At 44.4% G+C, this 21,893-nt stretch overlaps 6 protein-coding genes across 6 annotated transcripts; 3 read left to right on the top strand and 3 right to left on the bottom strand.

Annotated features, from left to right (window-relative positions):
- The first annotated feature begins 1,197 nt into the window (after positions 1-1,197).
- VC83_09669 (uncharacterized protein) lies at positions 1,198-3,236 on the top strand. The gene is made up of 5 exons (XM_024473082.1): positions 1,198-1,780; positions 1,831-2,177; positions 2,225-2,538; positions 2,591-2,831; positions 2,893-3,236. The coding sequence occupies exons 1-5, from the start codon at positions 1,500-1,502 to the stop codon at positions 3,087-3,089; spliced, it is 1,380 nt and encodes a 459-aa protein (XP_024328850.1). The 5' UTR covers positions 1,198-1,499; the 3' UTR covers positions 3,090-3,236.
- VC83_07623 (uncharacterized protein) lies at positions 3,237-4,222 on the bottom strand. The gene is made up of 2 exons (XM_024471190.1): positions 3,742-4,222; positions 3,237-3,688 (listed from the first exon to the last, which is right to left on the bottom strand). The coding sequence occupies exons 1-2, from the start codon at positions 3,900-3,902 to the stop codon at positions 3,322-3,324; spliced, it is 528 nt and encodes a 175-aa protein (XP_024320916.1). The 5' UTR covers positions 3,903-4,222; the 3' UTR covers positions 3,237-3,321.
- A 4,731-nt stretch (positions 4,223-8,953) lies between these two features.
- VC83_07622 (uncharacterized protein) lies at positions 8,954-9,922 on the bottom strand (the record flags this gene model as incomplete). The annotated part of the gene is made up of 2 exons (XM_024471189.1): positions 8,954-9,728; positions 9,876-9,922. The coding sequence occupies 2 exons, from the start codon at positions 9,920-9,922 to the stop codon at positions 8,954-8,956; spliced, it is 822 nt and encodes a 273-aa protein (XP_024320915.1).
- Positions 9,923-14,520: 4,598 nt separating this feature from the next.
- Positions 14,521-16,384, bottom strand: VC83_07621 (uncharacterized protein; the record flags this gene model as incomplete). The annotated part of the gene is made up of 2 exons (XM_024471188.1): positions 14,521-14,781; positions 15,797-16,384. The coding sequence occupies 2 exons, from the start codon at positions 16,382-16,384 to the stop codon at positions 14,521-14,523; spliced, it is 849 nt and encodes a 282-aa protein (XP_024320914.1).
- A 1,225-nt stretch (positions 16,385-17,609) lies between these two features.
- VC83_07620 (uncharacterized protein) lies at positions 17,610-18,095 on the top strand (the record flags this gene model as incomplete). The annotated part of the gene is made up of 1 exon (XM_024471187.1): positions 17,610-18,095. The coding sequence occupies one exon, from the start codon at positions 17,610-17,612 to the stop codon at positions 18,093-18,095; it is 486 nt and encodes a 161-aa protein (XP_024320913.1).
- Positions 18,096-19,024: 929 nt separating this feature from the next.
- VC83_07619 (uncharacterized protein) lies at positions 19,025-20,080 on the top strand (the record flags this gene model as incomplete). The annotated part of the gene is made up of 1 exon (XM_024471186.1): positions 19,025-20,080. The coding sequence occupies one exon, from the start codon at positions 19,025-19,027 to the stop codon at positions 20,078-20,080; it is 1,056 nt and encodes a 351-aa protein (XP_024320891.1).
- Positions 20,081-21,893: the final 1,813 nt, after the last annotated feature.

Raw genomic sequence — 21,893 nt, 5'->3', positions numbered from 1 at the left:
ATGTGGTCATATCGGCCCAGTAACTAAGGAGCAATGACGTGTAATGAATCATAGAGGGTTGTAGCAATCGTTGAGTAGTATTGCTTTTGTTGTTGGTGTGACAAGCCAAAATATGTATAGTGACTTGTAGGTTTGAGGAGGAGATTTCTAAGTTTGCTCTTGAGTTTGATAGCAAACTGAGTGCAACGAATGTCAGTATGACACAGAGGATGGGCGAATTTTGCGGCCCTGCGACGATGATTAATCACGTTGAAAACATTCACCTTAAAGGACAAGATCCGAAGGCTAAGATAGAGTGTTTTCACCCAACATGCAAGTCGCAAGGACTTGTTCTCGAAAGTTGGAGTATTTCAAAAGCCACGTAGAGTTGGTACATAAGATCACGCTTGGAGAATAATGAAAGCTGTTCTTGAGCCGCCAAGGTTAGGCATGGTAGGGTCATGGTTTAGCCATAGCATTTTATGGCTATCAAAGTCAAAATATGAGGCTCGCAAAGTTTTGTTTTCCTCTTTTGTTTTGATCTGTTTTAGATATGGCGTTTAGTTCTCGAATGTGGATAGACCTGGATACTAGTGACAGATACTGAGCATATACATATTACAGAGGAATGAAGTCTGTATGTTTGACTATAATAGCCATGAACCGGCGTTTGTATAATGCTCTTCTGAAAATGCTCTAAGATTGTACTAATAGAACCCCTACCCTTTTAAGGTTCAGTTGGTTTCAAAATTATGCCTCCCGGCAAAAAAAATGTGTGGGCACGGCAAACCTGCCACGCCAGCAAGGAGAAGAAGGTAGATCTATGGTATAAAAAGACAAAAAACATACAACAGTGGGTATTCGCTGGTGGTCACCCACCCAACTACTAATCCACCGATCTCAAGTTTATGTATGGCAGAGCGGACGGGATGCCCTGAGCTGCCATCGCTCCCGCGCCAAGACCACCACCAAAACCGTCCCCCGTTGTCAGCCTTCCGCTTCCCTGTTCCTCGACTGCCTCAAGGCCCACACTGCTCCACTTGTGGCGGCTATTGAAGCGGCCTAATAGCTCTTAAATACGTGGAATGGTTGGTCGATTCCGAAATCTGTCTGTGTCTCCGATTATAACAGCAGCTTCATGGAAACGGGAGATGGTTGGCTAGTTTCTGAAATCTGCCTCTGGCCTTCCAACAGGCCGCATCCTGCGTCTCCACGGGACATGGTTGGCTGGCTTCGGTGCTTTTACCTCTACTGTCCTCTTCTCGTTTACCCATGACTCATCATGGTCACGTGATACTGATAATCCTTAGTTGGGACAAAAATGGCCTAGTACGAAAGTAGAAATGACGATCCTGGCAACTCCCGATCGACGCCTTATTTTAATCCGCAACTTGTGTCTATGAGCATCTGCATACGAGCCTCTTTCACGGAATGATGCATAGCAGCCCTCCAAGTGATGTTTGTTAGTTTCGACGCATTGAAAGTGCCATCATTTATGGTGCGATGCTCCATAGCGCTCAATGCTTGTCAGTATTCGTCGATCCCTTCCTACGTTCAATATGCGACAGATCTCAACGTCACTAGCCAAGGTGCTTCGACCTGCCACTGCCACAACAGCGTCAGGGGCACCTACTCTCCTTCCGCCAGACACTACAGTCGACGAAGAGCACATTCCCGACTACAATCCCCATCATTTCTATCCTGCAAATCCCGGCGATTTTTTTAACAACAGGTACAAAACCATTGTGAAGCTTGGGTGGGGTAGCTGTTCTACCGTTTGGCTTGCTCAAGATGTTAATCGGTGAGTTGAAATTTGGCTCTGATACGTCCTCACGCTCATCCCTTCGATAGTAGGATTTGGCAGTCGAAGCCCTATGTGGCATTAAAGATCAACAACTGCGATTTCGTTGACACCGAAGCTGCTCAGCATGAGCTGCAAATCTCGAAAATTTTGGCTAATACAAACCCACTGCACGAAGGTTTTCCATATGTGCGAACTCTACTCAATAGCTTTGAAATGAAGGGACCTCACGGTTTACATACATGCTTGGTTTATGAGCCTATGAGGGAACCACTTTGGTTGTTCCAGAAGCGCTGCAGAAATGGGAAGCTGTCTTTAGACCTGATCAAAGTATATTTGACTTTTCTTCTGCGGGGACTCGATTATCTTCACTCTGAGTGTCACATTGTCCATACAGGTATGCCGTGGTTCTGAACCGTTTTGATTCTTGACTCATACTGGTAGATCTCAAATCAGATAATATCTTGGTTGGATTTGAGGACCGTTCAGTAATCAAAAGTTTTGTCCGGTCGCAAGCGCTTAATCCTATGGCTCGCAAAGTCAAAGATGATCGAGTTGTCTATAGATCACACAACGAATTTGGCCCACTGAAGTCTTTTGGCATTCTCCCGAAAATAGGCGATTTCGGTCTCGCCCAACGGATAGTCGATTCGCGTCGCAATATTCATCCTATTCAGCCTGATCACTACCGTGCACCTGAAGTGATTATCGGAATAGGCTGGTCCTACAGTGCTGATATTTGGAATCTCGGTGTTTTGGTAGGACCTTCTGTATCCACAGAAGATATTTTATTTTCTCACAGAACTACAGATTTGGAACTTGTTGGAGAATAAAGATCTATTTGAAGGGATTCATTCAGATATTGGAAAGTACAATTGTCAGGAACATCTTGCGCAAATGATAGCACTTCTAGGTCCCCCCCCAAAGGAATTTCTTGATCGAGAAATGGAAGCACGCAGCTGGAAATGGGAGCCTCCTATTGAAAATCCTGACGGCAGAGTTTGTACAAGTGTTAATGAATACTTTGGAGGCCCTTTTTTTGACTCCCATGGTAAGAGATGTCGAGATTACTAGTCAACACTGCTTGCATAACTTTGCTGACAACTCCGAAGGTAAGTTCTTATATAAAGATCCGACCTTAGCAGGCCTTGATCTTGGGGACAGTACTCCATCTTTGCAAGGAGAAGAAAAAAAGCTGTTTTTGGAGTTCGTTGGTAAAATGCTTCGGTGGGTGCCAGAGGACAGGATGACAGCCAGAGAGCTCCTTGGAGACCCGTGGCTCCTCCGAGATGCACCATCAAAGAGGTAAAACTTTTTTGGGCTATTTCGGGTTGCGTTGAAGACTTCCGTTGGACCTCGATGAGGAGGCAGTGAGCGAGGTCCTTTCAACTCCCCTTTCCATCTAATTATATAAAAATACATCACACAACATGGAGGAATGTGAGGTAAACCTTATACTCTCTCACTTGGATACTACGTCGCTATTGAAACAGTTCAGCTTGCTTCATATAACATCCCGCAGCCCATGCCCCACCCACTAACTACTTCGCTTTGCCGCTCCCGTTTGAACTAGCCTTATGCCACACACAGCTTCCATCCTCGTTCCAATGGTAATGATCATTGTACTCGGCACTCCAAGTCCAGTACTCTGCCTGTGGTTTACCACTTCCCGATGCCGCTCCTGCTGCTGTACCTGAGGCTGTACCCGATGCTGAACCCAATGCCGAACCCGCTGCTGCGGTCCCGCTTATATTAACTTGGACAGTTGGCAGCGATTTGTTAGAAAACTTCACCACTCCATTTGGATACGCGTGAAACGAAGTAACTCGATTCTTCCCCTTCAGACTCCTCTTTCCGATCACGCCTGACACGTGCATCGGATCGTCGCCTGTAGGATGTGGGTCTCCACTTCAAATCATTAGGATGATATCGTAATTGTGCATGGTGCCATGTTAACGTACTTGATGACCGCACTATCTACCTTGCCGGCGAGTGCTGGTATTTGGTCGATGGAGGCCTCAACTGACTGCTTAGCCCATTCTATATCTTGGGTTGTACCGTTCAGCTTCCAGTTTAGCGCCTTCGCACGGTGAAGGGCTGTCGAGAATGCTCTTGATGACATCTTCGGGAAGAGAATTGACAAACTACACAGTTTTGAGGATCAGGTCGAACAGATTGCGGATGCTGTTCATTTTATAGGCATTAAACCTTTCAATTACAACCTTCTACCCCGCCAATCTACCTAGAGCTAACTCTGTTGCCTAAGTTTACTGACGAGGCTCCTGTCAAATTCGACTTCGCAATATGCGAGTCGCTCAATCTGGTCGCGTCAACATATTTCGTGGGCTGTTAAATGCGGCGCCGCATATGCATCAAATGTTGGTTTCTAACGCAAGGCTCAGACGACAACATGGCCCCAGCCAGGTACTCGGTGTTCCACCCACTCGCTTTGCTCGTAGGTGGCGACAGCGATATGTGCAACACACAAAATGAAAGAAATAAGCCTCATATAGCAACTATGTAACTATATAATTAAATAATAAAATCAATAGAGCTACTATCACTATCTCCACTACTACTGTCGCTACTAATCTCAATGTTACTATCACTATGATCCTTACCATACCGTAAAATTATCACTTTGGATTTTAACCCAACCTTCTTCCGCTCTGCTACCCTCTTCCTCTCAACCCTTCGCTCTTCGATTTCAATTTTCCGTTGTTGCACCTGTAGCTGCTTTACTACTTGCTTTGATTCCTTTGCTACTCTTGCCTCTGCCTTTGCTTGTAATTTTGCTTCCTTCTCCTCATGTAACAGTCGGGCGTCTGATGCATATAACTGCCCCCCCTTCTGTAGCGATTTCCGTGCCCTTGCCTTTGCTGTTTTCTGCTCTGCTGACCGTAAGGTAACAATGTCAAGCTCGGTCTTATAGAGCTCAGCCCGATGTAAAACAACTGTAGTTCCACGTGCAAATGATTGAAACCCTTCTCTTGACGGTGATGAGAAAGCTGCCTCTACTCTCTTCTGCCAATGTTTAATTGCCTGTATAGTTTGCACACTAGTTTTTGGAGTTGAGATAAGGTCGTACGAAGCAAATGGCTCATAGTCTGGTGTTTGGTTCCGGGTCTCTTGTATTTTATCAATTACTAGTGGAGGATTATATGGATATAGTCCTGCATTTCTCCAACCTGATTGAATTGTCCGGACAGTTAAGGATTGCTGTCGGATTTGTGGAAGGTCGGAAAGGAACGTACGTAGCTTATACTCATAGTCATAGCTACATACTGCTTGATCAACTGCCTTTTGATGGAAGTGTTTGCACTGCTTAAAAACTGCTACATCAAGAGGTTGTAGTAGATGCGTAGTATGAGCAGGAAGGCAGCAAATAACAATGTTATGCTCTTCTGCTAATGTGATAAAGCGCTCCGTTTTATGAGAGTCATGGCCGTCGAGTAATAGGAGGCGGGTGTCGTCTGGTGCCATATGCTCTGCAGATAGTTGAATAAAATGGATGAGGTATTGAATTGCAATGTCGTCGTTTGAATACCCACTCTCATTAACGATAACAAGAGCATTTGGCTCAAGGTTATCATTATACCATGAGTCCATATGAAGTTTCCCTGGAATGATAATGGCTTCTGCAATTGCTGTACCACTTGCATTTACTCCCTCAATCACAGTAACAGAGAGCCGATTCTCAGGATTATCAACAGTCCATTGCTTTACGCCAATCGGCACAATAACAGCTGTAGATTTATAACATCCAATCATGTAGCCAGTCTCGTCAACATTCCATAAGTTATATGGCTTAATGTTGTGTTTTGTAATAAGTGCGTTATATGTAAGGAAAAATTCCTCAAACACCTCTTTCTTTTGTGCCTGCTTTCTATGCGTATTTAAAGTCTTCGTATGAATCGAGTGGAATTCAGGGTGTGCCTTAAGGAAGCGTTGTAACCACCGTTGTGATGGGATCGTACGATCGGGTCGCAAGTCTGCAACAGCCCGTAAAACCATTGATCGGTTTGCAGGGACCCCACGCTTAAGTTGGTCATATATAAATTGACAAACTGCAGTATCTTGTTCTTGAGATAAAACTCGGTTTTGACCCCCGCGGGGAAGGAGAGGGGTAGTAATGTGTCGTCGGAGTGTCTCACGGTTGACATTAAACTTGCGGGCAACCCAAGTAATTGTATAAGTATCTGGTTGTTTCAAGTAGAACTGCCGGGCCTCAATAAGATGGTCAGCTCGACTTGGATCGCTATTCAAAGGCATCATAGAGGGTTGTTGTTACGACAAATATTATTATTTCATCTATGTATCAAAGTGGTGGTGTACATGCACATATCGCTGTCGCGTGCACAGATCGCTGTCGCCACCTACGAGCGAAGCGAGTGGGTGGAACACCGAGTATACATCGAACTTTTAGCCAATCGTTAAACCCGGCTCAAATGATCCTAGCCAGCTTCACCAACCATTTCCCAACAGCATGCAACATCCATCCAACACACTTCGAATCACTACCCCTGTGAAGTTCCAACCATCTTCCAACCGCAGCATCCCAAATAACTGCACGTGAGATTCCACACCATTTTCCAACAGCTCCATCCAACACACCTCCAATCACAAACCCCTGTGATTTCCAACCATCTTCCAACGCATGCATGTCAAATCACTTGCTCATGGGTTTCCAACCATCTTCCAACTATATATCTCCAAAAACGTCTTCGACATCCTCATCTTCGACATCCTCATCGTCGACAATTATCCCCCAATCCCGTAGACATATCTATTCCTTTTCTTTGTGACAATGTCAGCTCCTTGGCTAAAGACCCGTTCTGATGCTGCTGATGTTGCTGGAATTGCTAAATAGTCTCGAGCTATTTGTGCAATTATTGGATACTGATACTGCTTTGCTTGCCAATATTTAAGGATATTAGTCTCAGGCTTATCAATTCCTGGCTTATTAAGCCACCATCTCCATTCAACCTCTTGAAGTATAGGCTTTCGATGCTTAAACATCTCATCCTCGGAGTCCACTTCTTGAGGTATATCCTCATCCTCATTATCAAGCATAGCATCCATTTCCTCTGCTCGAATATCATTGTCCCGTGTTTTATACTTGTTATAACAAGCTGCAAACTGTGCTCTTGCTCGTTCTTTGCTTGTGTTATAAAACCTTTCAGGCAAATAGAAGTCAATATACTAAAATTAAACCGAGGATCACATATTGTTGCAACTGTTGAATGGCTTGACCATTGGCTTGTTGCAAGTGAGAAATAGTCATCCAATTTGTTGAATGCAGCAGTACAAGCTTCATTGATACATGTATGCTTAACAGTCTTCTTGATCTTCTTAATTTTATCCATTAGTCGTAGATAATATGGAACACAGTAGTTAGGTGTTGGATACCCATCTGCTTGCACCTTTTCTGAGATACGCTTAAAAATCTCAAAGAACTCTGCAAGAGCATGAAGTAATTCCCATTCTTTCGAAGAAATCTGGATATCACGCATGCTTATATCAAGAGTCTGTGATGCACAAAGGGCTGTGATTGGTGCCTCCATTGACAATGCATTTTGAAGCATATGATATGTTGAGTTCCATCGTACTGGCATATCAATTGTAAGAGTAACAGGCTTGATTCCAGTGGCTATAGCATGAGAACGAAGACTATCCTTCCACCCTCGACGATTCCTAAACACATAGATGTGCTTGCGGAGCTTTGTTAAAGCGTTAACAACTTCTTCTTTTTCAGAATAGATAGCATTAATCCGAGTATAAGCTAAACCCTCTTGAACTCGATAGCTCTCAAGCTCTTCTGATGGTACAGCTTTCATCGTCATAAGAGCTGCTTGAACAGCTAGATTTATAATATGTGCCATACATTGTACATCGCCATCTTTAACAGTAAAGCTCCATGGCTGATTTGTTGTTGTTGGAACATCTGCTGCTCTTGATTCGTATTGGTTGAGCATTGCTGTATTATTTGATGCATTGTCTCTTGTGATAGTAAAGACTCCATGTGTAATTTTGAAATCATCTGTAACTGAGAGTAATTGCTGAGCTAGGTATTCGCCAGAATGAATAGGTTCAAGTAGATTTATCACATCTAGGATTCTTGAATGTTGGACCCAATCTTTTGATATCCAGTGTACGGTAACAGCAGCATGATCTGTTCCATTTATAGCAGTCCAAGCATCAGTCGTAAGTGTTAATCACCCACCTGCTTTAATATGATTATGCAGTTCCAGTTGCAGCTGCCCTCAATGATAGCAAAATTGCCTGTGTAGGTCCCTTTTCAAAGACGTTGAAGAAATACCCAAGACTGAAGGATTGAAGTGATGCACTAGCTGCCGGAATGAGAATTTATCTACCAATCTCATTGGTAGATTATTCATAATGATGAATGCAAGTAACAATTCTCGGGATTTGGTGCCTGACACTGGAGTTGTACCATGAGGATTTGGCTTGAAGAATCTAGACAAAGATGCACGGTTCTGAGGGCGGATATTGTCTTTATTCTGAAGTTTTCGAGTAGATTTTGAAGACGCTTCAAAGATAGTTGGATGCTTTAGTTCAATATGTCTCCATAAATTGCTTGTTGTATTTTGCGATACCGGTTTAGCTTCAGGCATATATGAACAGCCTTCTTGCATACAAGCATATTGCATCTTATTAGGAGAGCCTCTTAAGATAGTACGAGAATATAGATTCTTTGTAAAAAGAGCAGAATGAGTGACTGGTAGCTGTAGTGTTGCGGTACTGAATGTATTAAATGTCAATCTAAAAAGCTATATATTGAGGATGACAGTAAGTCCTCACCGCTAGACGCTTGGACATCTTAGACATCTTGGCAAGTATTCGGATCATTCAAATACTTGCCGAATCATGATTCGAATCATCAAGAAATAGCCCGAATCAGATCATGAATCGAATCTGATTCAGGGTGAATCATGCCGAATCACGATTCGCTGCACACTGAATAGGAGGGCTCTAGACCATAAAACATGACCTATTCAAGAGATATCAATGCATGCACAGAATTTTAGATGATTAAAGTCGAAGTACCCATGATTTTTCTTGGCATAATGGCGTCTCGCTACGTAGTATACTATTCTCTATAATTCTTCTACTTTAGGGGGGGCCCTACTCGCAGGTGCAGTCTACAAAACATCATATGGGCAAAAAGACAAGTTCTGCCCAAAGTCTGAATTCCTCTGCATCCCCGTCATAATTCTCTTCTGTTAGGTCCCGCATTGACAACCCAATTGTCTCTACATCTTCAACATGTGCTCGCTTCGTTTTCAGCTCTTTGAGTGATCGCTTCGTTCTTTGCTCCTTGTCTTCCCCCACCCCCCCATAATTCCAAGCCGCTAGACCACCGCCCTTCTTCATCTCACCAAATGATCTTTTCTGCCCCTTGCTTATAAAAAGCGCCCTCTTTTCATCACTGACGTCTGGCTCGACTAATTCTGTTACAGTTTGCGCTGTTTCTCTATCTTTAGCCACTGGATCTGATTGCCTAGATTGAGGCTCAAAGGTTGATCTAGCTGGTTGGCCCTCCACTTCTGTCTGAGCCTTGTCGCTTTCTGGCTCTTCAGCATTGCCTTCAGTTATGTAGTTGTCCTGCGTCGTGTAGTTCTCCGAAAGAGCAAGTCTTTCGGCTCGTTCCTGTATGTTAGATGAGTGAGCTTGGTGGTTTTCTTGGCCCGTGTCAAGTAGATGCGTCTGGAGCTTGGAATTTCTCACTGCTTCTATCTCTCGCTGAGCTTTCTGGGCTGCCTCTTGCTCTCTTTGAGCTTTCTGAGCTGCGTCTTGTTGAGCTTTCTGAGCTGCGTCTCTCTTAATCTCGTCGTTTACCCATTTTGAAATCTCAGCCTCAGTTGGAACGAAGGTATCTAGAAACGTTTCTGGCCACTGGTGCTCTTGTACGAAAAGGTCGGCGCGACTTCTCAATTGTTTGTAATGATGCTGGGCATTTGTGTCATTGAGATTAGCCTTTAATAAAACTAAGGATCCATTAACTTCCTTTACCATGCCATAAAAAGCATTAATGTGGGTATCGGTCAACGCATAGGTTGCTTATGCAACAGACGAATGTGCAAAGCGAGTCTTCATAAAAACTGAAGGCGACTTCGCCATCGATGAACAAGGATTGATCCGATTCAAAGGATTAGTGTATGTCCCAAACAAAATGAGACGCCCGCTAGTGCAAGAACAACACTCGGTACCAGCACATGGCCATCAGGGAGTAACATGCACCTTCGAACGAATCACCTGACACTACTACTTCCCAGGTATGAGGAAGCAGGTGGAAACGGTAGTAAGAGAGTGCGACATTTGCAGCAAATCAAAATCCAATAGGCACTTGCCATATGGACAGCTGAAATCGACTCCAGTACCAACAGGAGCATGGAAATCCATAGCTTTGGACTTCATTGTCAAGCTACCACCCTCTCAAGACCTGTTAACAGGAGTAGTATTTGATGCTATCCTGGTTATTACAGAAAGACTCACGAAATATGGAATATTTCTGCCATATTTAGAAGCTAGCGATGCTGAAGCACTCGCATACACCTTCCTTCAAGTCATATTAGCCGATCACGGATTACTGGAAGAAATCATCTCAGACAGAGACAAGCTTTTTACTTCGAAATTTTGGAAGTCTTTAATGGCGCTTTTGGGAACAAATCATAAGCTATCAACAGCTTTCCATCCCCAAACAGACAGTCAAACAGAAAGACTGAATCAAACCCTTGAACAATACCTATGGAGTTATGTCAACCACCAACAAGACAATTGGGTTCAGATATTACCCATCGCACAGTTCGCATATAACAGCACGATGACCGAAGCAACAAAAGTCTCACCGTTCTTTGCCAATTACGGCTATCAGCCAGAGGCATATAGACAACCACGACCGGATGAATCAAGAGCATAACAAGCTATGATCGCCGTGGAACAACTCAAATCGTTCCATGAACAACTCACAACAGACATCCAATTCTTAAATGAACGATCTGCCGCGTATGCAAACAAGAAGCGCAGTATGGAACCTGCCTTCAAGGAGGGGGATAAAGTATATCTACTCTGGAAACACATCAAAACGAAACGACCAAGTACAAAGTTGGACTTCAAGAAATTGGGACCATTCAAAATATTGAACAAAGTCAGCTCAGTTAATTACAGACTGCAGCTACCCAAGAAGTCTAGACTACACCCGGTATTTCATGTCTCACTACTGGAACCAGCAAGAGGAAACACCCCAATTGCGACCGATACAGAACTTCAACCAGAGAATGAGATTGTTGAATACGAAGTCGAAGCGATCCTAGACAGAAGGTTAGTAGGACGCAAAGAAGAGTTTTTGATAAAATGGAAAGGTTATGAACCTACGGATAATTCATGGGAAACGGTCAGAAACCTTAGCTGTCCAGAGCTACTGGAGGCGTTTCGCCGTCGACACCCAAGCGATCAAAGAAGCCAGGAGACAGGGCCACGAAAAGGTCCTGGTCAGGGGCAGCACCCTCGGAAATGGCAGTAGAAGGGCTGTGCAAGAGAGTCCCTTTGACCTCTACCTCCCTACACTCCTTCTCCTCTACTTCATCCAATTCGTCCAAAGATTTCAGACCACGACGCAGCATCTCAACACCACGGGTTTTGAGAGCCTTCTGCTGTTTGCGAAGACGCATGCGACGGGCATATGCTTCTTGAGTGCAGAGGTGAACCTCTCGCTCCTGAGATGCCGCCGCTTCCTCTTCTACCTCAAGACGCTCTTCTTCTTTTCGAAGCCTCTCCCAATCAGTTGGAGAAGGGGCGCAAGCGTTGCATTTGGAATTGCGATGAGTACATTCACTACAATGATGACTACCAGCAACAACGATACAGAATCGATTGTTGTGAAGACAGCTGGAATATGGCGACATTAGGTTGCCATTCTTTTCAATACGGTCTGCAAGAAGATGACGTTCTTTGATTTTTATGTCTCTACTAGAAGACATGGTAAGCAGCGCAACCTGCTCGGCAATTAAATGGGCATCACCCTACTTAAGTAAGCGATTCCTTAATCAGCAAGACCTAAGGGACTAGGCCTTTTGGAGGAGGACCTAGTGTTACGGCTACGGTAATGTGACATCACAGGGGGCAAGCGGGGTAGGCTGCCATGTGACAGGGCTAATGGATAGTTGCAGAAACTAGTGGATATTGGATAGTTGAGCTATCCACGAACTATCCTGAATATCTAGCTATCCGCCAACTATCCAGATTACCCATGAGGCACAATGCCACTATATAAGTAGATAGTATTTCCTTAGATAGGAGCTTCATGCTCAACTCAATATAGTATTCTTTACAATACTGTAACGTGTTACTTGGAAAGCCTTTGTGTCTAATCCCCTGCCTCCTCTGTCAAGTCAACCTTACGCAAGAAACATCTGTGTCTTCTATCATTTAGAAGTCAGCATTACATCATGGAAAATAAGAGAACTACACTCCTTTAGCATAAATAGGATTGCCCTTTCCTTAAGAAAGGGCAAGCAGACAATACAGTAAATCGACTAGCACATACTTCTACGTCTTTTCCAAGCTTCCAAGCATTGATCTTGTTATTCTTTGATTCTGAAAAGTCAGTGAAGTGCTAACCTCTGACTTACCTGAGTTCTCAGACTCAACATTTGTTACAACTTGTCTAAACCACTTCACTACATCATACACCTGATTGCTGCATTGTGGAATAGTCTAAGCTACAACCCTTTGGCTCTGTTTCCTAAGACAGTGTGTTGTCTTAGTAAAATAATCCCTTCCTTGGGTGGCTAGATTCTCACATCTGGTGCACCCACCATTACAGTGGGTTACCAAAGATGTGTTAATAGGGTGGTTTGATGCATACAAGGACCTTCTGGCACGTCTAGAAATACAAGAACACAACGTGTATAACATGGACGAGACTGGATTTTCAATTGGCACTATGGAGTGCACTCGGATCGTTGATTCCACACTCTGTATGCGTCACCAAGCACACCAAGGCTGGCAGGAGTGGGTGTCCACTGTTGAATGCATCTGCATGGATGGAACGACCATCAACCCTCTTATTATATTCAAGGGTCAGAACGTCTTACAAAGCTGGATCCCTCCAGAAGTCTTCGATAAATGGCACTTCTCCACTAATACAAAGGGTTGGACAAGCAACTTACATGGCATCGAGTGGCTAAATGCGTGTTTGAACCAGCAATACGTGCAAAAGTGACAGTCAACGGAGGACAACAACAATGGTTACTCATATGCGATGGCCACGACAGTCATATAAGTGGAGGCTTTATATCCTATTGTATACAAAATCGAATTTCTATCCTTGTCCTCCCACCACACACTTCGCATGTGCTGCAACCGCTCGATGTCACAGTCTTCAGACCATTGAAAAAACACCTCACAACTACGCTCTCACACTTGAATGAAGCGCAACTTGCATGCATACAGAAAGCAGAATGGTTATCTGCGTACATCAAAGCAAGAGCAATTGCACTATCTACTCATAATACTATGTCTGCGTGGAGGGGCGCTGGTCTGCGACCTTTTCAACCTCAACGGGTGATCCGGATGGTGACGCTTTCACAGACAGATGAACTGGGTACGATATTTTTGACACTGTCTTTCAGAACAGTAGTCCGCCTGACTGTTCTACATTGCACAAAGTAAATGCTGTCTTGGTTGCAGCTTTGGAGATGCGTACAATCCTAAATACTCCCACCACTCGATATATCTGTCAGCTGGCAGATGAGACTGAGCGACTGAACACACGCAACTTCTTACACCAACATGAGGCAGATAACCTACGGTCCATAATGCAATCACAGAGAGCACAGAGCAAAGGGAAACGCGCAATTTTAAAGGGCCAATTCCACATAACTACATGTCATACTGACATTCGTTGCACTCAGTTTGCTATCAAACTCAAGAGCAAACTTAGAAATCTCCTCCTCAAACCTACAAGTCACTATACATATTTTGGCTTGTCACACCAACAACAAGAGCAATACTACTCAACGATTGCTACAACCGTCTATGATTCATTACATGACATCACTCCTTAGTTACTGGGCTAATACTACACATGACATATCTCTATCAACTAGAGGCCTAGGAACATGAACAATAGCTCCAAAAGCTTCTACAACCCTCTATGATTCATTACACGTCATCGCTCCTTAGTTACCCACAAGATTGGTTAAGTTATGACATAATCTGTCTATAGGGGTACTCTGACCTTGGACCTCCTTTCACTTCCTATAAGCTAGGAACCTAGGAGATGGTTCTATGGGATTCTCTTACGTCGACTACAGTTACCAAGCCTGGTTAGTCATGGAAAGTCTTGAAAAATGAGAGAACTACACTCCTTTAGCATAAATAGTATTGCCCTTTCCTTAAGAAAGGGCAAGCAGACAATACAGTAAATTGACTATCACATACTTCCATGTCTTTTCCAAGCTTCCAAGCATTGATCTTGTTACTCCTTGTTTCTGAAAAGTCAGTGAGGTGCTAACCTCTGACTTGTCCCTGAGTTCTCAGACTCAACATTTGTTACAACTTGTCTAAACCACTCCACTACATCATACACCTGATTGCTGCATTGTGGAATAGTCTAAGCTACGACCCTTTGGCTCTTTTTCCTAAGACAGTGTGTTGTCTTAGTAAAATCATCCCTTCCTTGGGTGGCTAGATTCTCACATCTGGTGCACCCACCATTACACGGTGCTCATTCCCACTCGGAACCCAACTTCACCAAAGTTGTAGATGTTAGCTGCAGTAACATCTAATTGATTACACACATCTTTGAATCCATGAAACCATTCTTTGATAGCTGATACATCATGAGAAGCAACATGTGCTGCTTCAATTGGCCGGGTTTTAATGGTGTGGAAAGTCTCATGTTGAGTCTTAATCCAAGTCTGGAACCACCGTTGAGACGGTGGTGGATGCTTCAGGATTTCAGCTGCTAGTAGTTGCTAGATAGCATTAAACACCATTGGCTTCATTGCACCATACCCATTTTCATATGACCGTTGAATGTATCTTTGTATAGCTATAACTTGTATATCTGAAAGTATTCTGTTGTTACCTCCGCAAGGCTTTGGTGGTTGGCGTTGCGCCATGCGTCGCATACGGAGTGTGGTTGGGAGTACATGGTAGATTCTAGCTGCTGCAGTGATAGTCTCCATTGGGTTCTGATTTAGGAAATCAATTGCTTTTTGAATAGTTTCATTTCTAGCTATATCAATTGACATGATTGTAACTTTACGTGCCAATTGTTGTCCAGATAGTCGCGTTGTCCTGATGTCACATTGGATGCGCTCGCGTTTGCCGAGAGAGCAAGGATCGCTTTCACAGCAAGGATCGCTTTCGCAGCAAGGATCGCTTTCACAGCAAGGATCGCTTTCGCAGCAAGGATCGCTTTCGCCAACCACCTCCAGGCAGTGGTTTTGAAACCAACGATTATATATATATATTTTATCTAATTATACTTATTTATAATTTTTAGTTTTATAATAGACATTGTGGTGTTCGAGCTTCAGGTTTAGCGCCCCCCCTAATTGGGTATCGCGCGTGCACGGACCTGCCGCCGCTTTCAACTTCTATAAGAAGGCCACTCCCTCCCTCCGACTTTGTCCCTCTCCACCGTCACTCCTTCCCTCCCAACATTCTCGCACCTGCTGGGCTCATTCATGCGACCCTTGGCCCCGCCCAACGGATCCCCCTGCTCAGCCTCGCCATAGCTGAAAACCCGCACTGGCACACGAACGCTTTATAGGCCGGTTGGGAGTTTTTTATGAGAGCGCCGCTCATCATTGGCACCTCAGCTTCATCCTCTACTCCAGATATACCTAGATATTGGTATTCAGTGTTCAGAAGCTGGTGCGATAAACCTTGATTATCGTTAAGTAGAATCGGACTTCTCAGGGCATCACTAAGAGCGTTGTCGGGCTGCGATACTAGCCTTTGTTGGAATATCTCCGGATGTACCTCGGGCAAGCTTTTGTGGGTAACTTCACCACTTGACTGCAGTGGAGAGCGTTGTCTGGAAGTTTCTATCTCATTATTTGAAGTTGCTTCATCTTCTAATCCTTCTTGGTTATTGAAGTAAGGTAATAAGTCGTCATCGTCGATGGACGTATCAAGGCCAGCCGATTCCTCAACGTTGTCGTCATCGCTAGAGACCCTCGAACTTGTGGTGATCGATTCACTTAGAGCATCTTCGTCACTTATAGAGATAGAGTGCTCTAGTGGTTGCTCGTTGGGGCGGACTGATATGTTAGTTGGCCCAAAGAAGCTGAGCATGAAGTCTCTAAGCACGTATGTCGAAGTTGGTAGTTCATTATAGCTGCGAGTCAAGGTCTTAGCTAGCGTAGGCAAGTAAAGCTTGTTCTTGTATCGCATGTATGAGCTGTAGAATGGTCGTCCGCATCGCCGGTTCTGTATTTCGCCATCGGCTGATGAATATATGGCGGCGCGATGGACACTGATACGATGGATGCATTTTGCACTAATTTTGGCGTTCATCTTTGATTTGACAATTCCTAGGTGGGCAGTAAACTGAGAAAACCTCCGCATAGTGGCAAAGTCTCTAATGCAGCAACTATCCAATTTGTTCTTTCTTGCGTCTAGTCGTGGAGCAGTACCACTAAGACCAGGGAAATTTCGTAGAATAAAGAGCCAAATTTGCTGATAAGTGAGTTCCCACTGAGCTGACGGCGTGAGATTCTGTATTGAAAGGAACTGGCCCTCTTTAGTCTCTATTCTCATGTCTCCAGGTGATGTCCATCTCTCTCAAAGTGCATGGCGAATGGTGGTTTCCATGCTTGCGCCCAAAATATTATGTTTCAAGATTTCCACCCCTATTTCAACTAGCTTTAAGTTCTTGTGTAGGGTGTTGATTGTTGATATGATAACAGTAAGGCTCAGCAACGCCTTTGTAATTGCTCGTTTGCTATTTTTCGGCACGTTTAGGAATATCGTACCATGTCGCATGGCTTGGATGATAGATGTCCGATTGGCTGCGCTTGCCGCAGGGGCGCGTAGGTAGAGAAATTGAACAGTCTCGGGGCATACAGCTCTTTTGAGGGCATCTTTCCCTAGAGTTATTTTATCCCATACAGACTTAATATTTCAGAGATAGTGGATTATTTCCTTCACTTAAGTTAGCTTCGAGTCAACAGAACAGTGATAAGCCCTACTTGCCTCATTACAGTGAAGAGCGAATAACCTCTTAACATTGCCTAATTCAAGCCCTTTCCACAAGCCTGGGAAACCACGAAGCTCGTTAAGGGCGCCTGATATTTCGTCATTGCGTAGAAGCTGATCAATGCTTTCTTGTTTGCAAGACGATAGGCATTTTCGCCAAAGTTGAATATTCTTTTCCAACCCAAAGGTTTTGGCTTCCACAATCTTAAGGTAAATCTCACCATCCGAGAATTTCGAGGTCATCTCATGGTGAAAGTCCTTTTTCTCCACGAGCGCATTCACTAATCCGTCCACAGAGGGCTCGCCATCATGAAGAGCTCAGTGGGATGGAAGGCACAGTCACAGCCACCGAAGGGCATGAATCGAGAATGTGGCTCTTGTTGGAACAGATTTGGAGGGAGATCATATCATGACAACAAATAGCCAACTTGCTCTAGGAGAGAGTTCAAAGCATAATTCTCAGCTTTACGGCAATAGACCGAGTCAGCTGTTGCCAAACCGTGAGAGGCCTCGCTCTCCAATACCACAGGGCATACTAGTAAATGCCCTCAGCAACAGCTCTAGGAAGAGCATTGATGAGCCTCAAGCACTCATGATGGCAGAAGGTCAATTTTCTCAGGATAATTCTCAGGATAATTCTCAGCTTATTCTTCCAAGTGGGCTATTATCAAACCGGGAGAGGGCTTGCTCTCCAATTCTACGGGGCGCATCAGACTTTATCAACAGCGCCAATCAGCCCGAATTACTCAGGATAATAGAAGGCCCACTTACTCAACCTACAGAAATTGAGATGTTAGATGGGCTAGTTAGCATTAATCAGTCAGATATACTTATGATAACAGAGGGTCAACCTTCTCAGAATAATTCTCAGCTTATTCTCCCAAGCCCCTCTCAGCTTATTCTTTCAAGTGGGCTATTACCAAACCGGGAGAGGGCTCGCTCTCCAATTCTACGGGGCGCATCAGACTTTATCAACAGTGTCAATCAGCCTGAAGTCCTCAGGATAATAGAAGGTCAACCTACTCAGCCAGAGAGTTTAGATGACTCTCAGCTTCTTCTCTCGGCTACAGAAAGATGTTAGATAGACCAGTCACTGTTATAAGTGATCTACTACCAGACCGAGAGAGGGCTCGCTCTCCAATTCTACAGGGTGCACTAGACTTTAGCAACAACTTTAATCAGCCTAAAGCACTTATAATATTAGGACGTCAACCTACTCAACAAGAGGTTTTGGACGACTCTCAGCCTATTCCTCTGATAGAGATGCTACCTGAAGGTCAACCCACTCAGCTCCTCGAAACATTAGATAGGCCGCTTAGCCCTGTAAGCGAACTATTACCAAGCCGTGAGAGAGCTCGCTCTCCAATTCTACAGGACGCACTAGTGAGTTCTGTTAGAGACGACATTAGCAACACCTTTAATCAGCTCCGAGAACTAAGACTGCAGAAAACGGGCAATGCAGGCCTTATGAGGCTAAGATACAAGCAGCCCAAAATAATGCATACCTTACAGAAGCGCTTTCTAGGGAAGCCTAACAGAAACGTCTCACAACATAACCAGAACATGTCAGGCACAAGCAATGAAAATAGGCATGCAGTTGTTATTGATAATTCACTCATGCAACCTTTTGAGAGCGCATCTACGAATAGTCATGGGGCGTCACCTCTTGTCGAAACGTCTCACTATCAGGCAAATGCGGAACTAAATCCAGAGCATAGAGTCGCTGTAAAATGGCCGATCTCCATATTTGAGTATAATGGAAACCAGCTGAAGCCAAGAACAATTCTCAATCCAACCATGCTTAAAGAATACTTACGGGTGCGCGAAAGTCAGTGGGTAATGTTTGGGGGCCCGTCTATTCCACAATCGTTCATCTTCAAACCAAAAGAAAGACTGATGATAATCCGACAAAAAGAAGGATGGAAATTTATATTTGTTCGTGAGCAACATAAACATCGCTGGATGCATACGGGCCGCGAGCTTATGGAAAAATGACTTGGACATGACAGTATGAGGGTCCCAGTCCGCGTGCACTCAGCACCCCAAGGGGATCCTGCTAGAGCTCGGCAGCCTGCAAGTAAATTGCCGACTACCCAAGTCCTCGATGAAACATACCCTACAGCCACCTTTCAAGTTCATGGCAAAGAAGACCTATTTACTGCATCCGGATCTAAGAATGCTAATAGGGCATCTCCAGAGGCAGCTCAGCAAGCTCAGCAAGCTCAGCGAGAGCAAGAGGCAGCTCAAAAAGCCCAGCAAGAGCAAGTCGTTAAAGAAACATTTAATAAAATTCAGGGCGAAGAAGACCTGTTTGAAGCTGAGGATAGGGTATCTCTAGCTTCTGAAGTTGAAAACGGACAGGCAAGGACAGAGACTCTAGCAGATACATCTCATATTAAAAATCACTCATATATTGAAACTGGTCAGGCAAGGACTGGGAATCTAGCAGAGTCAGAGCTATTAGAGGATGGGAAAAGCCTATCTCTAGCACCTAGAGATGAGAAAAATGAAGCAAATACAGCAAGCTTGTCGAAGTTAGTGCGTCTTGAACCACTAAGTGCAGAAGAAATAGAGAAACAGAAAGATGTTAAGACAGCCCAGACTAGTGGAGGTCCCAAGTCTCAGTCGACTTTACCTATTCTACATGTTTTTGACAAGTCTCACCTAGCTGATATAGGGGAAGAGGAGGACAACAATGTTTCTGACACTGAATCAATTATGTCAGGTGTTGACAATCAACCGCATATTGAGGAGCGTGGAAATGATGTAGGCGGCCAATCCCAAAAGGAACCGCTGCCAAAAGAGGTTTATGAGATTCGTTCCAGAATGGGTGGTCGCGATGGACCCCTATTCGCCCTTATCGACGCCAGATTACAAGGGAAGGACGACGATGCAGCAGCAAATCTGCTGAGGAGTTTAGCAGGCGAGGTAGAGACGTTCTGCGATGCAAAAGGCATTAGCTTTCTTGATGTCTTTCTTCCAACTCCGAGTTCTCCACAGTGGCAATCGTGGCTAGCAACTCGTTGTATTGCATTCCTGCATCTGTCTTCTTCAATATGGCTCTAGGTCTTTCCTCTTTAGGGCCAATGTAGTCGGTCCTTCTGCTAAGAGCATCAGCTCTTGCATTCTCAGAGCCCTTGCAATATGTAATCGTGAAGTTGTAGGCTGCGAGTGTCTCTGCCCATCAGACTGGTCTGTGGTTTAAAACCTTGGTTGTGGTGAAGTATATGAGATTCTTGGGTAGGTCGATCCTTCAAGATATACTCGCCATTGCTCAAAAGCAATGACAATAGCTATCAGCTCCTTGTCATGGATGTCATAGTTGAGCTCCGCGGGTGACAGTTTTCTAGAGTAATATGCAACTGGCTTAAGCTTCTTGTCTTTGTCTGGCTGACTTAGACAGGCTCCAATCGCAAAGTCAGAGGAGTCCGTTTCGAGGACAATCCTTTTTGCAGGGTCGAGTGTGACTAGGATAGGTGCTTCTGTGAACTTCGTCTTAAGTTCCGGAAAAGCAGCCTCTGCCTTGCTTGTCCATTCGAACGTAAGGTCTTTCCTTGTAAGCTCTGTAAGTGGTTGAGCTTGGAATATCCCATAATAAACCTCCGGTAGAAGTTGGCAAAGCCTAAGAAGGCCTGTACTTCTTTGACTGTGGTTGGTGTCATTCCAACACTGCTGTGACCTTTGCTTGGTCCATTTTGATGCCATGCGTTCCGACAATGTAGCCTAAGAATTCTACTTGATCCTTGTGGAATTTGCATTTTTCTGACTTGAGGAGTAACCGATGCTCCTTTAACTTCTGTAATACCTTCCGAACATGACCAATGTGTTCCGTTGGGTCTCCTGAGTAGACTAAGATATCGTCTAGGTAGACGATAACAAACACATCCAAGTATTCATGGAGAGCTGCATTCATGAGCCTCTGCATGGATGCTGGTGCATTTGTTAGACCAAAGGGCATAACAATATTCGAACAAGCCATAGCAGGTGCGGAATGCTGTTTTCCACTCATCTCCTTTCTTGATTCGAATCAGGTTATAGGCGCCTCTGAGGTCCAGCTTGGTAAATATCTTGGCTCCCTGGAACTGGTCGTGTAGTTCGTTTATCAAAGGTAAAGCATATCTATCTTTGATAGTGACATTATTCGTTCCTCGATAGTCCACGCAGAGTCTTAGCTTCTTGTCCTTGCTTTGGCACAAATAGTATTGGACTTCCTGCTGGTGATGTCGATGGTCGAATGAACCGTTTTGCGAGGTTCTCGTCAATGTATTCCTTTAGTACGTCCAGCTCTGCTGCTGACATCTGATATATTGGTCCGAATGGTGGACTTTTTCCTTCCATGATAGGTATCTCATGATCCCATGGTTGGTGCTTAGGAAGCGCCTCTTCGTTAGGGCCTTCCCAGAATAACTGCTTGTATTCCTTATACTCCACTGGTATTTGCTTCAGTGAGGATGCCTGGGCTAGGTCATCAGACTCGGTGGTCGCACATAACTCCTTCCGGTCTTTGGAGGTTTTCTCCTTCTGCGTCGTGTCTGTTCGTTGTTCACACGCGCACTGTGTAAGGACAGTTCGAACCGAGGCTGACCTTCAAGTCTGCAGAAGTATCCGAAGTATAATGTGAAGACTTTGATACTCGAAGCAGTAGGACAAGGTATAGTAGTTCAGGCTCCAAAGCATATACTTTATACCACAGGGGTCAAGTGGTGAGACTAACAGGTTGGCCAAGTGGTGAGACTCGAAGTAAGGGAATGCAAAGTAAGTCGAAGCAGGAGGAATTGCAAGAAGGCCAAGTAGTATATAATTTGCTAGCTAAAGATCAATAAGAGACATGAGCAATAAGTGCTTATATAACAGTAAAAATCCCTAGTGCCAAATAAGT

The sequence above is a fragment of the Pseudogymnoascus destructans genome, assembly GCF_001641265.1.
Source record: "Pseudogymnoascus destructans isolate 20631-21 unplaced genomic scaffold scaffold_23, whole genome shotgun sequence".
In the NCBI taxonomy this organism is placed as follows: domain Eukaryota; kingdom Fungi; phylum Ascomycota; class Leotiomycetes; order Thelebolales; family Thelebolaceae; genus Pseudogymnoascus; species Pseudogymnoascus destructans.
Note: the sequence above shows the minus strand (reverse complement) of the source record. Positions and strands in the feature narration are given on the sequence as shown.